General features: G+C 38.3%; 1 protein-coding gene across 12 annotated transcripts in view; it reads right to left on the bottom strand.

Moving 5' to 3' along the window:
• Window positions 1-16772, bottom strand: part of tjp1a (tight junction protein 1a) — a 125780-nt gene that overhangs the window by 35400 nt on the left and 73608 nt on the right. For 11 of the 12 annotated variants that reach the window (XM_089129551.1, XM_089129558.1, XM_089129557.1 and 8 more), the window contains 7 exons: window positions 5440-5496; window positions 3998-4122; window positions 3492-3594; window positions 2697-3000; window positions 2334-2437; window positions 357-522; window positions 41-176 (listed from right to left, as the gene is read on the bottom strand). In XM_089129551.1, the coding sequence (XP_088985677.1) occupies window positions 41-176; window positions 357-522; window positions 2334-2437; window positions 2697-3000; window positions 3492-3594; window positions 3998-4122; window positions 5440-5496 (995 nt within the window). Of the gene's footprint in view, window positions 1-40; window positions 177-356; window positions 523-2333; window positions 2438-2696; window positions 3001-3491; window positions 3595-3997; window positions 4123-5439; window positions 5497-15275; window positions 15297-16772 lie in introns of those variants that run through there. The other variant, XM_039666888.2, reaches the window with a different exon arrangement.

Raw genomic sequence — 16772 nt, forward strand, 5'->3', positions numbered from 1 at the left:
TTTTTATTTGGTTAATGTAAGCATTTCAGATGCCTCTTACCTGCCGTTGCTCATTTGCTGCGGAGAATGGCCAGAGATGTCAGAGGGCTCCGAGCGTTTATCAGGGGAGCGGGATCTACTGCGACGGGTGCGCTCATGGGAATGATCTGATGCCAGTGAATGAATTTCTGAAATGTCTGTTAAAACAAATCATGACTTTTAAGTATCAAGTTAGCCAAAGTTGACTTTCCTTTAGACAATGGCAAAAATCCTAAAATAAAAAATAAAATAAAATGGACACAATAACACAATAAAATATGACCTTAAGTCTAAACTTAACAATTTCAGATCTACATGTTTAGCATAGATAATCTCACCATCTCTGTCTGAATTAGCGGAGGGAATGCTATTGTCCAAATCTGGAATGTTGAGGAGTGTGGCCCTCTCATCTCTCTGCACCACCATCTTCAGCTTGCCTTTCGATCGCTCTATAAGTTTCTTTGCGTCTATCAAAGACAGGTTCTCAGTCACTGTGCCATTGATCTATATTGAGAGGAGAGAACATCATTTTCAAACACATATGGATGCATACGTCTGGTATTTTGTAAAGTACAGTGTTAAATATGTTGCACTGTAAAACTGCTTTGAAACAATCTATATTGTTAAAAGCACTATAGACATGAAAGTGACTTGTCTAAAATTTAACTAAACCCATTAGAATGTTGTCGATTAAATCTACTGTATATTTAGTCAACTAATATCCAATGATAAAACTGTAAGACTATAACAATTCAGATGACTAAAATATTACTAAAACAAAAAAAGCTTTTAAGTTAAAAGACTATGACTAAAATTAAATAAAAATGTGCTGTAAAAATTAACACTGGTAAAAGTACACAAATCACTGTTGAGAAAGCCTGCTGTATAAATTAAGCATTTTTAAAAGTATAACTAATAAAAACAAACAGACATACACACTTAGTGATTAACTTTGCCCTGAAGATAGCAATAGGTAAATAAAGCAATGTGACATGTGGCCAAAAATGGAATTTGTGCCCTGCATTTCACCCATCCAAGAGCACACACATTGTAGTAAACAGAAACACGCACGCCGTTTTTGCTGCAGCGCCCGGGGAACGATTGGAGGTTAGGCGCCTTGCTCAAGGGCACCTCAGTTGTGGGTAATGAGAGTACTGAGACTCAAACCCGCAATTTTCGGGTTACAAGTCCGACTCTCAAACCATTAGGCCACAACTGCCTTTGACTAAAACAAACACATGTACTCTTAACATTCAAAAATTTAGGGTTGGCAAGATATTTTATTGTATTTGAGAAATCTCTTACAATCACCAAGTGCATTTATTTGATAAAAAATACAGTAAAAACATTTGATTTGAAATAGAAATCTTTTGTAACATTATACATGTATTCACTGTCACTTATAATCAAGTTAAAGCATCCCTCCTGAATAAAAGTATGGATTTCTTTCAACACACACACACACACACAAAAGAAACATACCCCAACCTTTTGAACGATAGTGTATAGGCGGTAAAATAAATGTGCCGTCCATGATTTTACATTTACGGAGCCTTGCAAGAAAACAGCACCTCTGGCAGTGCACTCTATGCCCTTCAGTTTCACACCAGTGCTCTGTGGGATATGCTCTGCTCCACTCAGTATTAAGCACTAGACTCATTTAGCTGATGACAGTTCATAAATTAACATGGAAATGTCAAGTAATTCCCCCAATTAAACAACTAATAACTTGGTAATAAGTCATCTTCACAGATATTTTGAAATGCTGCATTGAGAATATTAAAAAGTATGCAAACATTAAGAAAGAGAGTGAGAGAGGTTTAACAAACATTTTATTTTGAGTGTGCTTAAAGTTACTGTCCCTAAAGGTGCTTTAAGCTGAAATATGTGACTGAAATAATAAACATGCTGAGATATCACACTGATCTGGCCCTAGTCTCAGTAAACAGACAATAATCAGTGGACACAGGCCACTGTCAGATTCTCCATTTAGCCAATGAGAAGGCTTTTGAGGCGCTTTGTCTGTCAATTCTTCCACATGTTCACAGCAGACAACCCATATATAGGAAGAAAGCTGAGACTGTGACAGATGAACTTGAAGTGGTTTTCATGACTTTGGATGAAGCCAAATGTTCACAATTTATCATCTGTCAACAGCAATTTACACAGACAAACCTCCTAATAGGAACAAGCAAGAAAATAAAGCATTGGTGAAGCAACACAAGTATTGGTACCAGCGACTACATGGCTATCAGGTTCCCTTCTTTTCTTATAACCATCTTTCTATGATCCTTCCCAGACATTGTTTCTCATACCTTTAGGACGACGTCTCCCTCTTGTATGTTGCCGTCACGGGCTGCAAGGCTCTCAGGAGAAATGTCCTTTACAAATATGTGGCTGGCCAGACGCAGACCATATTCTGCACACAACAGAAAATACACACATGAATGAACAATAACAGACATAATCTGACTACTGAGTAACTAACTACAGCATTGTTCAAGTTGAAAGCACCCAGTGGGTATTGTGCCAGTAGACTAATCACAGCTATTAGCTAATGTACAACAGACTGTATTACACCTGTTTTTACATTCTAGTGTGTAAATCCACTTGTGAAGCCAGCAATAGTAATTAAGAGGTTTGTCCTCTAACTTCAAACAGTGTGTAGCTCCGCCCACCTTCATTCTTGCGGGACTTGACGAGTGTGACATTGGAAGGTCGTGGCGGGACGTTGGACACAACTGATCGTCTGTCTGAGCGTGGGGAAATACTCCTCTCACGGGAATTACTATGGTCCCGTCTTCCGGTGCTGCTGCTGCGCTCGTTTCTTCTGCTCGTGCCTCCACTCGCTCCCCCTGCATGTGCTGCTGGACCTTCGTAATCATCCTCTTCAGTGTCATCCTCTTCCTCTCGCTCTGACATTGTCTCTCTGTCTCCCCCTCGACTTACTGGAATCTGCACCTTCCGCTTTCTGCGGATAGTCTGATCAGAGAATATATGAACAATATTAATAAGATGATTTTGTTATTTTTAACATTAAAAGAGGTTATTACAATTAAGAGGTTATTTTAACATTAGGGTAACACAAGGGTAAACCATTATTACAGAGCTCTCTGGAATATTTGAATCTGATCCAAAAATATTCAAAAGTAACACTATTGTATAACTATCCATATAAACACTAAAGGACTGAACTTTTTTTTTAAAAGGTAGTTCCTCATTACAAATTGTCAACAGACTGACCAACAGCTCCTGTACGTACATGAAGACACATATTCTGCAGTACTGACTCCCAGCATTCCTCATTGATTACTATAAAGCTCCGTCAAGACGGATCACCTACACATCCTGCCTGACTCAAGTTCTTCCATCTTCCATCACAGCCCACTACTCACATCTGAAGTCCAGATGAGACTCAAGGTTGTACAGGACCGATGCAATGAACGAAGTATGATGTGACAGTGTTAACTTACAATTTTGGCATTCTTTCCACTTTTCCTCAGCTGCTGAACAGCATAGGCATGCTCCACATTGTCCATGGAGACAGCGTTTACCATCACAACTCTATCATTCTCCCTGTAGACAAAAATAAATATTTTTGTGAAGAAAAGAAAAATACATATGAAGAGTTCAGATGCAAAAGCCTCTAAATGCCATTTGAAATTTACTTCTAAAATTACCATTTTTATCAAGCTTGTATATTTAAGTTCAGTAATTTCACTTAAATGACAAATAATAGGTAATCTTCATTGCCATTTAAGGGAAATTACTGAACTTAAATATACAAGCTTGATAAAAAATGATCATTTTAGAAGAAAATTTCAAATGGCACTTAGAGGCTTTTGCATCTGAACTCTTCATATATAATAAAATGTAACAAATATATCAATAAACATTATACACACACACACACACACACACACACACATATATATATATACATACATATACACTATATATATATATACACAAATCTTACTGTAAAAGGGTCTCTGCTGGTCCTCCTTTGAGCACATCTGAGATCACTATAGAGGTCTCTCCGCTCTGGAAATGAGGGTTGTCACGGCCCCCTGATATGGCGATTCCAAACCCAAAACCTGGTGCCTGCAAAAAGACATGCACATACACAGAGTGATTTCCTGGAACTTACAGCATATCTTTAAAAAATAAATTACACTGGATATGATGAAATGTAGATAACTCTCAGTGTATGTGTGTGTGTACTGTCTGGCAGCTTTTCAATCTCCCATGTGTCAGTAGCTCTCAGCCCTCAATCTTGCACTCAAGGCAATCAATCAAAAAGAAAGGCAGATGAGAGTGAAAAGGTAGAGAATGACAGACAAACTCCAGACAGATGGCCAGAGCTCTGTTCAGAGCCTTTTCCTGATGTCACTGGGTGTCTTCACACAAGCGTACTGGTCTGTTCTACCTCTCACTGCCATCCAAACCATCTGGCTTGTGAGTGTCCTCTAAACAAACAGCTATAAATCATATTAAGAGGCAGAGCAGGGGAGGAGCACATATGGGAGAAGAATAGTCTTGTTTATTTTGTGTATTGTAAGTTGTAACAGAGGCAGCCATGTAATACTGTTAGCCAGCTAAAGAGATTCCACCTATAATAAAGCCCCCAGCAAAAGGCTTAGTGCTCATACATCTGTTATCTTGTCTAGGATGTCAGCACATCAAAAAAAGGGGTCACAGAGGGACTGACTGAACTGAAGTGTAATACAGACATCATGTTATGAAACTGATCCAAGATTTGTGACCACAATTTTCTGACTCTTACAGATGGGGGTGGGGGGTCTCTCTAGTTCAGATGTGTTTGAGCCTAGGAACATGCAGGATGAGGAAAAGGAACAGGAAGTGGAGCAGAGCAGAAATTTTGTCTCACACACTACTTCCTGCCATCTGGGGGATCGGCTATTGTGTTCTCAATGACCACACATCCTGTAACTAGCCATCCCAAAAGAGAAGAGAGGGGAGAGAGAGGAAAGACAGAGAAAAGGAGAATGGGCTGCACTGATTTTAAAAATCCAAGCTAATAATTAGTTTCGAGATAAATGGCTAGAATTCGCATTATAAACTAATTTCACTAAAAATATTTAATATAATTAAATAATAAATCAACTAAAATCAATCATTTTATATAAATTAATCAAACAATTATTTTAAAATTTGCTAAAGATTACATTTAACTGTTTTTAAAGCATTAGAAGATAGCATTTGGATTTGGCAGATGATGGACAATTAAATACTTAATTTTGACTGATACTGAAAAATAAATAAAACATAAATAATTGCTAATATTGCTTAACCAATAGGATACTGAAGCCTGAAGATAGATAGGGAGAAAGAGGAGTGGTGAAGTAGAGGGGAGGAAAATTGCCGCACCAACCAAGTGAGAGACGGTTCGACACTCACCCTGTGAAGAGTCACTGTGTGCTGTTCCCATATTACAGTTTCCTCCATTGTTGTACTCTGTGAGAAAGACAAAGAAAAAAAGTCAGTTACGACAAAGTCTAAGCAGAGAGAATGAGTTTGTAGTATCAGGTATTTTTATGGCAAGAGGTGATTTTACTCTGACCTCTATGAGCTGCAGGAGTTCAGCATATTTAGCAAACCAGTTCTCTTTGCTTGAACTCAATCTGTATATGTTGGTCTGGCTATCACAGGGCTAAACAGTGATGCCATGAGCGCTGAAGGCACACACCCCACACATAAACTGAAGCAACAACACTACAAACACTGGAAAAGCTATAAACAGAATCTGCAATCCTTATTTTAGCACAGGGCCATAAATGAGGCCTGTAAACTCAAAGTGCAAACCAAGTTAGCTTCCTTTATCATTGAAATTTCACATAATTTTACAGCATGCTGATGCTGCTCCTAATAAAAGCATGAGATTAAAGTCTGACACTATTAAGAAAAAATTCATATAGGGCTGGGTATCGATTACTACAGATGTCCCAATTCGATTCCGATTCGCAAGATCTCAATTCGATTTGAGATTTTCATTGGCCCCACCATAAATATTATAGTGGAGAATATTTGTGGAAATAAATTTGGTTAAAAAAAAAGGATCGATATCGAATTTTGAGGGTCGATATCGAATCAACCCAATTTTTAATAAATATCTTTCCCCAGCCCTAATTACATATGGGTTATAAAACAGGGGAAAACGCCATCAAATAAGAACAGAATGACGTGATCACTCACTATAAAAACACCTGACCAGAATGCCCCACTTTTCCTGACTGACCAATCAGATGACAGCTGTCCAACTCAAGCTTGAACATAAGAACATGTCACTGCCTTGATGCAAACATCATATGAACAAACTGCTACAAAATGAACAATCTGCCCTGATACCATTTAGATGAGAAAGAGGGAGTGATAATACCTTCTGCTCTTTCTCTCCTTGTCTTTTATTTATATCTGTAACCCTGAGCTAGGGTGAATGGTTTGTGCTCCTGCTTCTTCACCCCTGTACTGTAGATGCCAGGCTGGATAAATTATTACAGTATGTCTGAGAGCTCTTAAACAGACTCAAGCACTGCATTTGTCTCATTTGCAACTATCAAATTGTAATATATCACAGACAAATACAAAGGTCTGACCCTACTAATGAATTTAAGTGAAATGCCTGTTATTTTGCCATGTTCTTCTAATATATTACATTTCACCAATTGCAAATTATAATAGTAGAAAAAGAAAAAAAGGAAAACATAAATAATAATTAAAATGATACATATTTAATACATTAAAATGGACAGTCATTAAAAGAAAATTCTGTTAAATTGTTTTCTGTTTTCTATTATCTACCCGTCTAAAATATATAATTACCCATCATTTTAATTATCATACTTTAATGATAAGAGATTAGCTTTTGTTTTCATTCAAATTTTCATTTTTAATCATGAACTTACAGGACCAGCATAGGCATAAATAATATTTTTGAAGAGAACAGATGAAAAGTGACTTTAAATGTTCAACACCACATGACAAAGGAGATGAATGTTTTATGCAGTAACAGCGGAGGCCGCTAAAACGCAACATTTGTGCCTGAACAGGCAAATATGAAAAGCACAATATTACAAAATATAATTATTACTATTAAAATATCAACAAAGCATGTAAAAAAATAATTTAACTGAACTAAACTCAATCAACTTTCTGTATGCTGCCTGAACTTAAAGGGTTAGTGCACTCAAAAATGAAAATTCTGTCAGTATTTACTCTCCCTCATGTTGTTCCAAACCTCTATGTTTTTATTTGTTCTGCTGAACACAAAGGAATATATTTGGAAGAATGTTTTAATAAAACAGATCTCATTCCCCATTGACTACCATAGTAGGAAAAAATACATACAATGGTAGTCAATGGGGAATGAGATCTGTTTGATTAAAATATTCTTCCAAATATCTTCCTTTGTGTTCAGCAGAACAAATAAACACATAGAGGTTTGGAACAACATGAGGGTGAGTAAATAATGACAGAATTTTTGGGTGAACTAACCCTTTAAACCTTCCTCTTGGTCTTCATGGACTTAAACTAGATGCTCGCCTGTGCTGGTGACTGATAAACGATTCTTCACACCAGTCCCTCTTTTATCAACATCGCAACTATTGGGCCGTTTGAAGAAACTTTTAACAGTTGACATTTTTGCAATTGTAGCATTGACTAAAGCCACTAAAGATTCACAAAGACGTCATACACTGAGATCAAAGACGAAACAATACTAGTTCATAGCTAACTTATATGCATGCTTGCCTCCAAACTGGATAAGGGTGTTTTTACAGCTACATCAGTGTAATCTGTCAAAATGATGAACGGCCTTTGGATTCAGAGAAGATTATCAATGATGGAAAATTTGGAAATATAACATTCACATATAGCCTAAAGATTTCACAACAGAGCAACTTAAGTCTCTGAACGAAATATGTATTTACACAAGTAGGCCTCAACCTTCAAAAAATAAATAAATAAATCACAAAACGAACACAAGGAAGAATATTTATATGCATCAATATAACACTACAATAAAACATGTTAATGTGCCAAAAATAGACAAAGTCTTTGGTCAAATAAAAAATATTGCAATATTCACAGTTCTGCTTAATTCTAGAATACCACCAAAACGGGAACACTGTATACATCACCCACCCCTAGTGTGCTTTAGTTTAACCCTCTGACCTGTTTACCACGCTGCTTAGCAAACACTTCATTCATGGTCCTAATTGGGACAGGGGCAATATTCAGTTCATGCCCCCATTTTTACCCCTCTTTCTAATGGTCAGACTTTATTGTGAGAGAATCTGACCCAATTGAAAGGCATCCACCACCCACAATCTCACCGTGCCTCTCTCCCCTCCTCTGACCCCTGTCCACAAATTCCTTTTATGTATCTGTAGGGTCAGAGGTGCTGAATTCATCGAACTGTAAGAGCCGACAGCAGGGGCCCCAACCATGAGAAAAATGCCCATGCAGTGAGCCATGTGACTGTAACAGAGACAGAGAGGGGAGAGAGACAGAGAAAGACAGACAGAGGCCTAGGGGGTCCTGTCCTTGGTGGCCGATGAACAGCAGACTGTTCAGGCTTCAGAAGAATGGCCCCGTTACGCCTGCGAGAAAGCTGAGGCAATGTCAGGACTGGAAACAGTAAAGGCTGGAATACACTACATGACATTTGGCCAGATGTTTGCCCTGATTTACAGTCTGGATGAGCTGAAAGATTTCACAAAAAATCATGTATTGTATGATGGGCGCAGACTCTGATTTTTTTAGCTTCAGATTATAAATCCATCCAGTTGGAGGACATCAATAAAAATTATATTTTGAGACGATTTTAGAACACGTCGTTTCCATGAAAGGTCATGTAGTGCATTCCAGCCTTAAGTAACTAACGCTTCTGGTTCTACTAAACCATTTCATTAATGAGTGTGGCAGCAATTTTGAGGAATAAAGAATGGACAATAGTTGAAGGGGGAAAAAGTCTTGCATTTACTACCATCTTCTAGCTGTCAAATGATGTCAATGACACACCCTTCAGCAATAAGGTATAAGATGCCTTGTTTATATGTTTATATAAAAATAACATGTTTATATAAAAATATTATTTGTGGGTGAGCAGCAAAAATCAGCCACCTCAGGCTCAGCGTACACCAAAGACCAAACATATATGGCTAGTTTCCACTGAGCGGTAACGGTACAGTACAGAACAGTTTGGGTCGGTAAACCATGATCCGGCTTGCGTATGACCACCAACAGTACCCTTACTTGATAGGTGTGGTGTTTGCTGGAAAGAAGCGATCGACGTCATTTTCGCGTGAAGAAAGCGACATAGTAAACAATGGATGATATAAAGCAGATCTTGTAATAAAATAAAAAAAAGACAAAACTCTCTCTTTTTGTTGAATTTCAGTTTTATCAATAATAGCAATTATAAAAGTATAAGTAAAAGCTACAAAAAGCTACACAGTAAAGCTTAACATAAAGCTTACAATTCAGTCAAATATACAAATTCAGCGCTCAAACATATGAAAATTCACTTAGCCTTCTGCCAAAACTACTGGCCAGGGAACGAATTATAGATTCACGAGACCAAGGATCGCATGTTAGGTCTATACGACGAATTATATCTCATGTTTAACCACTACAGAGACGTCAGAGTCAGCGGCAAACATCAGAATGTCTAGCCGAGGAAAGGCTGTTCCAGGCGGGGTGCACGAGTGCCGAGCGTCCGGTGATAGTCTAGCTAGATAGTCTAGTCTAGCTCCACCTTTTAGTACCGTACCACTGTGCTAGGTACCCCAACGGAAGGGTACCCAAAAAGTGGTACGGTATAGTTTTCTTTTTTTTCTGTACCATTCACAACTTTTTTGACAGTGGAAAAAGCAAATAATTGCGTACCGTACCGAACTGTACCGTACCGCTCAGTGGAAACAATAACCTAGAAATCTAGACGCACCCTAGTGGAAGCAAAAATTATTTTGCAGCAAAGTGTGGTCTAGCAACTCTCCGTTGGCTTTAGTGGAAAAACCAAACTCTGGTCAGGCCAATCACATCGTGTATAGAGTTGGTGGGCGGGCTTAACACAATAACGACACAGTTATGACGGTTCTGCGTGGTGATTTCCCTGCTACTTAAAAACAAACAAGATGCAGCTGGCGAACAGCGGTCTTTCGATTTGGCTTTGGCCGCGACTCTGGATGACTTGGAGTTAAGAGAACGTCACTTAAGTCATTCTTAAAAAAGGAAGATGTGTTCGGAGTTTTGACGTCCGGATACGGCAAAAGTTTAATATATCAACTTGCTCCGCTGGAGGGAAAACGCATTGGACTCACTCAGCCACAGCCATTCGTTGCTATTGCGTGCAGGGAGATATTGAAAGACAACCTTTTATCCCGCCCCTCGGATTGAGGGATGCCAATTGTGAGTTCCCAGACCTAACATCTTGATAGGTCTGGCTTGCCCAGGCTATGGAAACAAGCTATTAGTTCAGTCTCAAATGAAACACCAAACCGGTATAAATGGCCTCAGGGTTTCTAGTCTTGCCTGGGTTGAAAGAGAGTTTACTTTCATGTTGTTCCAAACCCACAAGAGTTTTGTTCATTTTCAAAACACAAATCTAGAGTCTAGACCATGTTATTGAAACCATCTCACGCATAAAACGAACATGTTTGATATTCCGTTTATCTTTTTTCATGCCATCTATGTGCGATGAACAATGTTTATATAAAAGCCTAAATTAAATTTGTTCATTATAGTTACCTCTTCAGAAAGCATGGATTAATCTATTCGATTTATATGAAATACATTTACAATGTCTTCATAAACTTTTGAAGCAGAAATTTGTGTAATGGTCTTTCAATCATCATGGTTTATTAAAAATATCTTAATTTGTTTTTCAAAGAAAAACAAAATGGGGTTGAGTATTGATGACAATAACATTTTTTGGGTGACCTATCCCCTTTTAACTCTAGGAATATCATCCCTGCTGAGAAAACAGATTTTGATTTTGAAACAGATACTTTTGCTTATGGTCAGAAGTATGTATGTGGTCAGGTAACAGATGGAAGAGTCACTCCACAGCACTAGAAGTCATTTATATGAGTCAGGCTAAGCACTTCTGATTCTCTAATCTAAAGAGATTATCATTTTATTAATCACAACAACACAGAGCTAAAAGTAAACACTATTCTGAAACCTGAGCTATGTGAAGCTTAACTGAGATATGACCTGAGTCCTAAAACACTTCTTCAGGGGAACCTCTGTGCAAATGAGCAATTTGAAATTAAAAGTCCACTATAATCCTGCACAAATAAAGTTTTTGAATCTACAGTACATCAACCCAAAAGTAGTCTAGTCCATGCAAAAGTACATTTTTTGGCAGCCAAACTTGAGTCTCCAGAAAACAAATCAAAACAAGGTCTCATTTGCAAGACAGAGTCTGAGACAGCCATGATCTAATAATTCCCAACAAGCAGTAGTAAACAAGGAGTCTTTTTGTGTGCAAGAACGCCTGGGTATTTTATACATTCACATTTATTCAGGCCTGAGGCCTAATAGCACTGTGCCAAAAAACGGAGAGCAGGCATGGGCAGTTCCACTCAGAGCCAAAAAATCGTTCTGCCGCTAAAGAGAGTCTTTGTTTCAAGCAGACCTCAGACCTGCCAGAAAGCGAGTAGGGCTTCAAAGAGACCAGATAGGCAGCTAATAGTGAGCTCCGACAGCCAGGTGAAACTGAGAGGCTTTCTAGTAGACCAGTGGCCCTCTTTTCTGGGCCAACAGCTTTGCTAAAACAGACAGGCAGCTTGAATCTCAGGGAGATTTCTCTCTGTATCAATAAAACTGAAACGGAAAGCAACTGCTGTTTCACAACAGCTTGGATTTTGATGGTGATAAGCAGTTTCGGGTGTTTGCTATGAGCCACACTCATAAATGTTAAATGATGAGTGTTTTGATCATTAGTGCATACACTAAAACAGCACAACTATAAATTACAGGCTAACTGCACAGGTTTCTGCAGTGTTCAAATACTGACTGGTTTGAAATGAGGTAGGGAGGTCCACTAGTAACGGAGTGTGTAAACCGAATTCTCTCTCAAAGAGCATACCAGCAAACTCATTCTCAGGCCTATATCAAATAAATACACGCTTATATTAACACAACACAGCCTGGATTGCTTTCCTGTGAATTGAGAATTTTCAGCTTCAATTTTTCACATTAAAGCAATAATTACTGTCAGGGCAAGACATGCTAGATGAAATCTTGGCATCGCATCTTCTGAAACAATTTAAGAGTGACAATCTTATTCGTGATTCCCTGCTAAAAATAAAATCGAAATCCTCAAATCTATTGTCAGTTACGGTGCTGACCATGTTCTTTCTGCTTTGAACAGGAAATAAGCCATTAGCCTTACTCTGGGACAAAGCCAAACAGGATAACCTGGGGTAGAAACAGCTGAACGCACCAGTGATTTGGTGACGCCATAAACATCACCTGTAATACTGAATTTGTGAGGCTGTTTTAAGAAAGTTGTGTTTAAGAAGGAACAGTCGACACCAGTTTGAGAACGAAGCCCTGATTGGAAACGACAGGACGTAAACCAAGAGCTGGAATTTACTGCAGGAAGCATCTTCCTGTTTGCAGGGAGTGTTTTTGACTTTAAAAGAAAACACCCAAACAGCATAAGCAAAAACATGTTCACCATCTCATTTGTCATATTTATGTCCAAGAGTTCTCCTTTTGTAGATGTTGTGTCGTATGTGTCATTTACTTTTTCGAAACACAAACCTGAAAAGAGGGCTATGATATGAGTTATATATAAAATATATATATAAAAAAAATTCAAACCGTATCATTCTTCACCCCTGGTTTGGTATACACTTGCAGTGGAAATATAACAGCGATGGTCAAAAAACGTGGACAAAACGATCATTCTTTGTAAACTTTGCTCCATGAGAGTGCCGTATGCTCTGATGTAACCAGTCATTTACACAGTCTTCACCCAGATGTTGATAGCGCGTGAGCGCAGGCAGCTAGGGTTGGGCTATGTCTATGTCTACCAATTTGGTCTAAAGTGAAACATCGCGATGGACGATGACATTGTATTTTCGTAATATTCTCATTTTCACTAGATATTTTCCTCTATATCTCATCAGCGATTTCGGCACGCTCTGCAGCAGCTGAGCACATAGCGAATGTACAGTGACGTGACATAGCTGCCAGATTCAAACTGCGTGCTTTCGCGCTATGGCTGGTACTGAGCCAAAGACGGACGTGCTCAGCGCTCTATATCACATGCTATATCACAACTGTTCAGTGTTTTTAACCACATTATGTTGATTTTAGGTTTCAGACATTTAAATACATATAATTTAGAGCAAAACAATACATTTACAGTTTGTAAAATAGACAATGGTGTCTCTGGAAGAAGCAATAACAACCAATTCAAATATAATTGACGACAGTTTTTATTCATATCAGAGAGACACAGTGTAAACTATAAAGTCAACTCTATTTGTATCCCAGTACGGGAGAAACTGATGAAACGGTGGAATAAATCCAACAGACAGAAATCTCTGAACTGCGGCCCAAACACGGCGCCCATCTCACGTTACAGATCTACTAGAAGTTAAGCGACAAAAACTCACTTACACATTTTTAAGAATCGGAATAGAAGATAGTTCATGACATGTTAAGCAAGTTTGTTAATACTTAGATATAAAAGCGGTAAATCTCTCACACAGCGCTATTTTGGCTGTGTTGAATCATGTGCCAAGCATGACGCGTCACCATGGAAACGGGGGGGGGGGGGGGGCACCGTAATGTTTAGCTGATGCCGTCTTAACATTGTGATGTCTGTCAGTCATCAGATATCATCGTCCATCGGCCCAACCCTAGAAGCAGCATTTATTCGTTTATTGTTTATTCGGACAGGCACAAAACAATCATGAAAACGCTGGGCAGGGCACAACAATAAGGACTACATGGGACCTGTTACTGTTCTGATCAAGCCAGTGCTTTAATCAGTTGAGTACAAGACTAAGTGAAAGAGAACTTGCACTGTGTGACGGAGTGTAAATCGGACAATTCATCACAGTACGATATTGATTCTCTCAGCCAGCAATACAATATTTACCGATACCTCAAAAAGTACTGGATAGGCTACGATTCGATTCAGGGCTATATATATCGATTGATTTATCGATGTTTAGATATTATCAGTTTACACAACGCACACACACACACAAACATCCGAAGCCTACACACAGAAAGCCACATCTCAGACAGAACTCTAAATTGAGTTTCAAAGTCTTCTTGCACAAATTTGCACAAAAATTAAATCAGCGTGCTCGTCTTGGCATAGTAAACAGTCGAATTTGTTTTAAATGAACACAAACCGTTGAGAAAGACAACATGTGCGCGGTATTAGTATATTGCATTAGTATACATCTTAAAGTGACCACAGCCTAATATTCCTGCAGTGGACTGTTTTTTAATGTTTATCAAACTACAAAAGACAAAGAAAGCACTCACTGCTCTCGACAATCATTTTTGTAACTTAAATAAAGATTCATCTAAATTTAATTTATAGAGTACTATACATGTAGTTATTTTATATTTGATTACTATATTGCATTTCTATACCTGAAAACTACTGTTAGACCTGAAAAAAACTTAAAAGCACTGTTAATATTATCTGCATCTTTCCTCTGTTGTATTTATTTGTGCTATTACTTGTAGTTTGATTATTAGTTGTTGGGTTTTTTTGACGGTAGTCCTTATGTTTCCTGAAAATACAGTAGCATATCGAACTGTACTGAAACAGTGACCCTAAAAATGTAATAACCAAATAGTAATTTGAACCGTTACACCTAGTTGACAAGCATGCAACATGATCCGATCTGTGCTAGGCATCTAAAAAAAACTTAATTCGTTGAAAGTGCAAATCTAGCCTTAGTTACACAAGAGGCCACCTTTACTGCAGCCCATCCTGCAAAGCTTCAAGAGTGATCAGTTAATCTGATGACTTCAAATAATCTGAGCCACCACACACTGCAGATGTTTCCTGAGGACAAGCCTATTCATTCCATTCACAAATTGATGTTGTTTTCTGGGTTGTTTTTTACCTAAATTATGGAATGCGAGAACATTCACAAATTCTGAATTTATAACCCATTTAGACAAATGTGTAAGCATCGTTTCATGTGGGAAATGCCATAATCCTCTCTGCTGCAGAGTGTAACACTCACAGTTCAAGCGGTAGTTGGTTGAATCAGGTTAATAAAGATCTGTGCGTCTCTCCATGCATTTCTTCACCTTGGCGCAGATCCATAAAAACTGCAGCGGTGTGCTGTACACTTGCCCGTTTATGTAAATCCACACAGAAAGAGTCAGGTGGCCGGCTGCGGCACGTGAGCACAGAGCCCGTCCTAGCGTGCTAAAGATCACTCATTAGAATGACAGACAGGACCTCCACACGTTCTTAGGATGGATGCACATTTGCCTCAGGTAGTGTGAGAATATATCCAGCTTTGGGAAAAGAAAAAATACCCTCTGCAGTAGTAGTTCCTTGCAGCTTCTTCCTCTGTACATGCAGTGTGTGTGTGTATGTGTGTGTGAGAGAGAGATCGAATAAGGGAGGGAGAGAGAAACACATCCACAACGTGTGGTGGGGGTGTTAGTGATGGGGGGAAATGAGACACCATTGCTCATGCTCAGCCCTGGACTGTGTGCAGTCCTCACAAATGGCAAAACACATACGCATATAGAAACCTACAGCTTATTTATATTCACGCTTGAGCTAAGCGATTAATCAATGGATTTTTGTATTTGGATTTTGGCTTCCAACACTTATGAAAACAAGATGATCAAGGTAAATAGATTATGGTGCAGCTGCCGCATTCTGTCCAGCACACCTTCCTTTCCTTCACAGCTGTGCGCTTTTGGTCCTCCCTAAAAGCCCAAACTTGTAAAAATGTTGTAAACTGTTGGTAAACTGCAGGATGTGTTTAATTTTAAAGTGTTATTAAAAGTGCATAAAACCTTTTGTGGCTTTCTGTGTGCTCCAAGTCGGAGCTGAACAAGGATAAACAAATGGGCTTCGGATACGTGCCTAAAGGTGTAAGTACATAAAAATGTCATTAGTGTAAACAGACTGATCCAAAACCGATATTGTGCGTATACTATTCTTTGTCTTATTGTTAACGCACAAAAACATTATAAAAGCACCATAAAGTTTTTGTGCACTATATTATAAGTGTTCTGAAGCCATTCTATAGTATAATGTGAGGTAGAAATTAATAGTTCACGTAAACTCTTCCCTCCACTGCGGCTGTCAGTCATTCTTCATTCAGCATTCAAACAGCACGACGCGTTACACATTGCTCATTGTATTGTTGTAAAATACATTCATGAAAGACAAGTATAGCCTATATATACACACTATAAAATGAAGACATCTTTTAAATAGGGATGCACCGATATGAAAATTTTGGACGATACCGATAACCAATAATTCTTTATATTTGAAAGCCGATAACCGATATATCGGCCGATAAACTTAAATCCAAATAATTTTTATCTAATTTTGAGAGCCTGACTACAAAAACAAAAGTTTCACAATTAAATCCATGTCCCAAGCGCACAATTATAATGATGTTCTAATTATAGTGTTGTATAGCTGATATGACAGATGTTGTACCAAACCATATTTTAATTTTTTGAAGAGATTTCAATCATATTTCAAG

The sequence above is a fragment of the Pimephales promelas genome, chromosome 1 (genome assembly GCF_988280905.1).
Source record: "Pimephales promelas chromosome 1, fPimPro1.hap1.1, whole genome shotgun sequence".
Lineage (NCBI taxonomy): Eukaryota > Metazoa > Chordata > Actinopteri > Cypriniformes > Leuciscidae > Pimephales > Pimephales promelas.